Source organism: Paramacrobiotus metropolitanus, unplaced genomic scaffold, assembly GCF_019649055.1.
Source record: "Paramacrobiotus metropolitanus isolate TYO unplaced genomic scaffold, Prichtersi_v1.0 Parri_scaffold0000066, whole genome shotgun sequence".
Classification (NCBI taxonomy): Eukaryota; Metazoa; Tardigrada; class Eutardigrada; order Parachela; family Macrobiotidae; genus Paramacrobiotus; species Paramacrobiotus metropolitanus.
In genome coordinates this window covers 258,600-264,613 of record NW_026570286.1, presented here as the reverse complement: position 1 = coordinate 264,613, position 6,014 = coordinate 258,600, and the positions used below count along the sequence as shown (strand labels likewise).

Below are 6,014 nucleotides of genomic sequence, written 5' to 3'. Positions count from 1 at the left end.
TCCGTATTGCGAAGCGGCCTTTCTGTAATCGTTTCGGTGGTTGCTCGGCACTGCCCTCATCTTCTGGCGCGGACAGCATTTTCATATCCTCCGATATGGATGTGCCGGTGTTCCCCTGGGCCAGTCTATCAGCCACCACCCACCGTCCACCCATCTCCTTCAGTAAATTGGGATTGGGTCTGGGACTGATCAGTCAGTCGGCATTAGGACGCGACTGGAGCCGTCTGCATCCGGCTGCGGATCTGATCATGTACACCAAAGGGCGGGCACTGCGGCATCCTGAGGAGACGACGGGAGCGGCGGGACTGCTGGCACCGGAAAAGGTCAAGCCGCTGTTGGGTGCCAAAGGATGGAGCCAGGTGCGGTTAGCACGCTGGCGGATGCGCAATACGCCGACAGCTGGAAAAGCTTACGTATCCTGAGAAAGGTCATGGTGTGCCGGTGCAGTCTAATGTTATTAGTTCTACGTGAATATGAAGGAACATGAGGGTGTCGGCAACTCTTTTTGATATAAGCTGACGTGAGTCTATTGGTATCTCTTTTAAAGAGAGTTTCTTTAGTATATGACCTCTTTTAGAGAAATTTTTACGTTCTACTGGAGTTCAGTTCCTCTTGTACCGCACATGTTTTCAATGATAGCGACAATGTACAATTAATGTTGTTAACTGTAATCTGTTCGAAATAATAGACGTAGAATGAGAATACCGAATCGATCGTTTCATGTATGATGTACATTTTTACCATACTTTGCATACTCTGTACTTACTGTTGTGAACATATCTATATAGTATTTGCCAGTTGCCAGCACAGACATCACTTGTATCAGAATTGATTAATTTATTAATCCGAATTTCACCGTATTTACATAGAAGTATGGACAAATCACTCCTTGTTTTGCGTGTTGTCATAAACTAAACATACCTTACATAGAGCGTGAAACATATATCTTACATATGTGCCGGCGGTGCCGCGCATTGCTATCTGATAAAAAATAAAATATTAATTACGTATTTCGTACTGGATAAGTACGTGAGTTTAATTTTTGTAAACAGTGCGCAGAAATAAACAAATTATTAGTTTACTAATCTTTGGTGACATGCCATGTCGCTGCTGGAGGAGGCGAAAATTAAATCTTATTTAAGTATGCACATACTTTGTAAGTTGGCAGTTTTAGGATGAACATTTTAATTACCACTAAATGTTTTGCCTCAAAGGCGCCTTGTGTAATCACCCCCGATGGCCATGGGTACAAGAAGGACAAATCAAACACTGTATTAATTTGTCTGGAATATTTTATCAGGCCAATAATAACAACTCCAGGCAATGTCGCTGTTTCTGGCAATATTCACAGAACTCATGTTAATTTGCGGGATTTTTAATTGCTGTTGTGCAAAATTTCCTAGACTGCCTTAGGGACCAGATGGATACACCGATTTCACATATAAACAAAAAAATAGCAGCACTTACAATCAGTTGCGACCGTTGCAAACATACATAACCACTGGATTCGTTTATCGCGTTGTTATTCAAACGCACCTACAAAATGGATTCGACCAAACTCTTGCTAATTACGGTGCTCTTCGCTGCAACTTTTTTGACCTATACGGTAAGCAGCAAAAAGTTACTTTATACAACTTTAAAAAAGTATTTTTCAAATCACCAGATTTGCGTATTTGTGACATTAATTGATAGAGACAAGTTAAAAGTCGTGTGTTGTTGCAGAGGGCGTCAACGCCGCGCGATATGTGCGAAGCGCAGGATGAATGTTGTCCGCACATGACCGGCTTGGATACCTGGGATTGTAGTGATAAATTCTGTCAGTCCTGCTGCAAAAAGACCAAGGTCATGGACAAAATCGATGGGCCGCGCGGACCTGGAAATTACAAGACGGGCCGGTGTCCCAAAGCCGTCAAGAGCGGCTCAGGATGCATCTGTTCATAGATGTGTACAAAACCTTAAGCACGAGTCACATAAATACTTAACCGTAGCGCTAATCCATTAGTGACCTTCCAGCTTCTTGTTTACACTTTACATGATTTTTATATACTTCGTGTGTTGGTTGGTTTTCGACAGCAGACAAAAACATAAACTGCAAAGATTAAGTCTAAGGCATATGCACGAAGACCTGAGACAAAAGTTTCGGTGGCTTATTGTTAATTGCTTATTGCTAATTGTTTCAGTTTATGTTAACTGCCAAAGTTAACGACATGGAACAGCAGGATAAATAAAACTACTGAATACAACAAATCGTAATTTTATTAACTGTTGCACGCATAATTATAATATTGTACTATTTTTTCGGCAAAACGTTTGGCGTAACATGCTGGCAACACAATAAGTATAGCACTGATCAGAATTTGTTTGCAATACCGGAAGTGGATAAAATAAAGAGGATTGCGCATACTGGTACGTGAAAATAAAAATCTACTGCACTGCGTCCTTTAAAACATAACATTCTGATTGCAGATCGGACGAATTCCAGTAAAATTCTCTAAACCATTCATACATTTCCGGTTGGATTTACTGCGCATAATGGTATTACTCGTTAAACTCGGTGCGATCCTTGCGTTTGTGGTGACTCCACACTTCGGGATTGACCGTGTGCGTCAGATCCACCACCTTGCCCATGAAACACCACACTTCCGGATGGCGCGCCGTGATGAAGAACAGGAACGGCCGATCCAGGCGCAGGCCGCGGGCGAACGTGTCAGGCCGCATAACGGAGCATTCGCCCGCGCGTGGCTGCCGTGGCGGCAGCGGTTCACCGGTTTCCGCCGAGATTTCTGCGAAAACAGTCACATTTGTCGTGATTACGCGGAACTCACAACAAATTATATCAGCAAGAAATGCCGACATATGGGACGTGTATTAAAAGCAACAACCGGCGGCGGCTGTTTCATGCACTTTGCCGGTATTAGCACCTCTCGTTCACTTCACTTACCGACGCCGGCTTTGTGAATGGCTTCCACGATGTGTAGCTTGCCATTTCCGGCCGGGCTGAGATCCCCATTGGACTGCGGGGTGAAGAGACCTTTCAAGCCCATACTCTGCAGCGCCTTCGACAGGCCTAAATGGCTTTCCAGTGCGAATTTCGGGAAGTACACATGCGTCTGCGGCATCTGCCAGTCTTTGCGCAGAATTTCCAGCGTTTCGCAAGTGAAGTTATTTTCAAAGTTCTTCAAACCGGATTTGGCATCGTCCGGCAGGATAACGGTCATGTTCATGGAATAGTGGGATAAGGGGATTTCCGCTATGGTGACCTTTAGATTTTCATCACGTGTCAAAAATATCTTTTCCTAAAAGACAATGCGTATCCGGTAAATACATCATATAACACTCTTTTAGTGCGCAAATAAAGGAAAACGCAACAAGTAAAGTAAGTTTATTCCTTTTTTGTTTTGTGGGGTTAAAAATATGAGTGCGATGGAATAATCAGATAGTACCATTAAGCTTTTATATACTACTTTACTGAACATGTATTTTTTTATAGCCCAATTGCAAAGCCGGCATGGTAAACAACCCCACTGTCAAAAAAAAGGCTTTTGTTATAGCGCAATGCAGCGTAAATTAATTAGTGAGGATAAGAGGAATAGAAAAAGATGAGCTTTAAAATAAAAATAGAGAAAAATAAAGAAGGAAAATTCTCACTGCACACTGCACAGGCACATCTACTACAGAGATCCAAAGGTCACGACACTGCTTAAGTCAGTCATGATGCTGTACTTAACGCAAGTAACTGCATAAATGCAGACCGGCAAATGCAAAGCGCATGGTAATATTGATCACCCGCGTACCGGTACTGCACGTCTAGAATTTATCTCACTACTTGCTGCCTTCGACATACCTGCAAGTGTACCATAATGACGTCAACTACCGATCCATCGGCATTATGGAACGGCTCCACGGTAGCGGTGAGCGCCTGCACATTCTGCCGCATCCGCCCCTCATAGTTGCTCGAGGCCCTCTTCATAAACTTCGCCTCCCAATCAGCATGGAAATGCGCGGCACTCATAAGGAACGCCGCATCGGGATCCTTTCCCCAGGCTTTAGTAATGGCCCCTAACGCTTCTTTCTCCCCGGCCGATATTGCGCGCGGTGCGGCGTCCGCCCCGGAGAGGCGGTCCTCCGTCAGTTCCGCTGTTAGTCGATCCAAACTAACATTCAATTCATCCCGGGAATCGATGTGTCCGATGCCCCGGCCGGTGACCTTATCGATGGCCTGCGTGAAGCGGGGATCGAAATCGGTCTGGGGCGTGGCCATGATGCGGCTGCCGGTGTGCCAGTTGTAATGGCGGTTGCGCCGCGAGGAGTGACCCAGGTCAATGAAATTGCGGATGTCCTCGGTGAGGGCGGTCAGACTGGCCGGGGAGGCTTCGAAGAAAGCGTCCAGTTCCTCGTGGGTGCGGCCGCGGGATCCCAGGTAGATTTCGTAGAGGTTAAGGAAGATGGCCGGGGGACAGAGGACGAGGTTCTCGTTGGCCGGATGGTGTTTGCTAATGTTGCGGAAGAGCTGCACGGCCATGTTGTTCAGGTGGTGCAGATCGTCCAGGTTGCTCCTCGGCTCGCGCTCAGGATGCTCCATGGTGTCGGCTGTAAAGAGTAGTACAGTCTGTATATGTAAAATATAACATTTATAAGGCAGTATTCGAACATATCTGTAAGTAATGAAATTCCATTATATTTATGAAACTACTGTACAGTAACATTTCTTTTCTTAAACATGTTTGAGTTTGCGCACATACCTCTGTACGTGCCGATACAGCAAACATATGGCTACATCGGCACCGAAAGTATTATAATTAGTGTTAGGATTAACAAGTACGATATATGCAGATGAAATAAAAATATAATATTATGCAAGCAATATAATTATATAACAATTAAGTTATATCACTCAATATTCCATGCCATTATTATGAAAAAAGAATGAACACTTTAACGTTATATAGATATCATCTGTACAATATAATAATGGTTGAATAAATTAATATGTACACATAAAATTTGTAGGATTCCCATAAAACATTAGTAAGTTTAATAACAACTTCATACGCTATTACAAGAACAATAAGCAACTTCAAAAAAACGGCAGTCTCGACAGTTTTTGACTCTTGAGAGTTAGATCTTAAGCGACTGATATCGTATAACGGAAAGCGCTCCAAAGGAACATACCGTCGTCCGATTTTGCTGTCGGAGATTTTGTACGATGAGACAGGTTAACAGAAATACTGTTGGAATACATTCGAAAAATTAACCAAATGCGCTGTATCCACCGATCACTCACGAAATTAAAGGGATAGCAAATTAAACTATAGAGGTAAGTAGCAATCACGCAGGAGTAACACAAGAATGTGTTGCTACAAATGCCCTGCTGATTTAACAAGTATCTGGTAACTTAGTAAGTGCAGTTTTCAATGACAAAATATGCTAAAAGGCTTATTGCTCATAATTCACAAACGTCTGATTAACGCAAACAATACAACCGTTTAATCTTCCACGATATGCGGCAGACGCTCCATATTAGTCTCTGCCTGTTGTGGCGGAAAAAAAGTTACTGTACATCGTACCTGATAATTTAGCAGTCAGAAATTCGCCTCCAAGCGCTCTATTAAAAGCCCCACTCCACAACAGAAACCAATGATTTGTCAAAGTACCAATCCGTGAAAAAGTGAATAGTGTTGCACACCAAGTAATATTTCAGGAGCCGTAAAAACGAAGGACGCCTGAGTTTTTCATTCAGTCACCCAGACTTATTTCTGCTGCATAATGCAAACCGGTTCCACAGTATTATTACTGCTGCATAGTGTGTATCGAGCGCATCCAGCCCAAGATGCCTGGCGTTGATTTCCGCGCAATTCCACCAGCGATGGGCGGAAAAGGCGACCGGCACGCCGGTATGACTCGCTATTGATTTTCAGTAAATACAGCATCACCGATGTCGATATACGAGTATATTCGTATATCGCACTACCGAAACCGCCTGTTTGGTTAAAAAGTTCACATAAATGCATTCA

General features: G+C 43.5%; 1 protein-coding gene across 2 annotated transcripts; it reads right to left on the bottom strand.

Annotated features, from left to right (window-relative positions):
* Positions 1–2,241: 2,241 nt before the first annotated feature.
* Positions 2,242–5,774, bottom strand: LOC129594139 (leukocyte elastase inhibitor-like). 2 transcript variants are annotated; one of them, XM_055490724.1, is made up of 4 exons: positions 5,568–5,774; positions 3,845–4,590; positions 2,942–3,296; positions 2,242–2,783 (listed from the first exon to the last, which is right to left on the bottom strand). In XM_055490724.1, the coding sequence occupies exons 2-4, from the start codon at positions 4,580–4,582 to the stop codon at positions 2,539–2,541; spliced, it is 1,338 nt and encodes a 445-aa protein (XP_055346699.1). In that variant the 5' UTR covers positions 4,583–4,590; positions 5,568–5,774; the 3' UTR covers positions 2,242–2,538. The 2 variants fall into 2 exon arrangements, with proteins under 2 accessions (XP_055346699.1, XP_055346698.1); XM_055490723.1 differs by lacking the exon at positions 5,568–5,774 and adding an exon at positions 5,173–5,554.
* Between the last annotated feature and the right edge of the window lie 240 nt (positions 5,775–6,014).

Bases quoted from the DNA above. Each gene is read 5' to 3' on its own strand.
- LOC129594139 (XM_055490723.1), bottom strand. From the start codon at position 5,242: ATGTATTCCAACAGTATTTCTGTTAACCTGTCTCATCGTACAAAATCT. The intron at 3,297-3,844 runs GTATGTCGAAGG...ATTGTCTTTTAG, and splicing joins TCATTATGGTACACTTGCAG to GAAAAGATATTTTTGACACG. The intron at 2,784-2,941 runs GTAAGTGAAGTG...CTGTTTTCGCAG, and splicing joins CATTCACAAAGCCGGCGTCG to AAATCTCGGCGGAAACCGGT.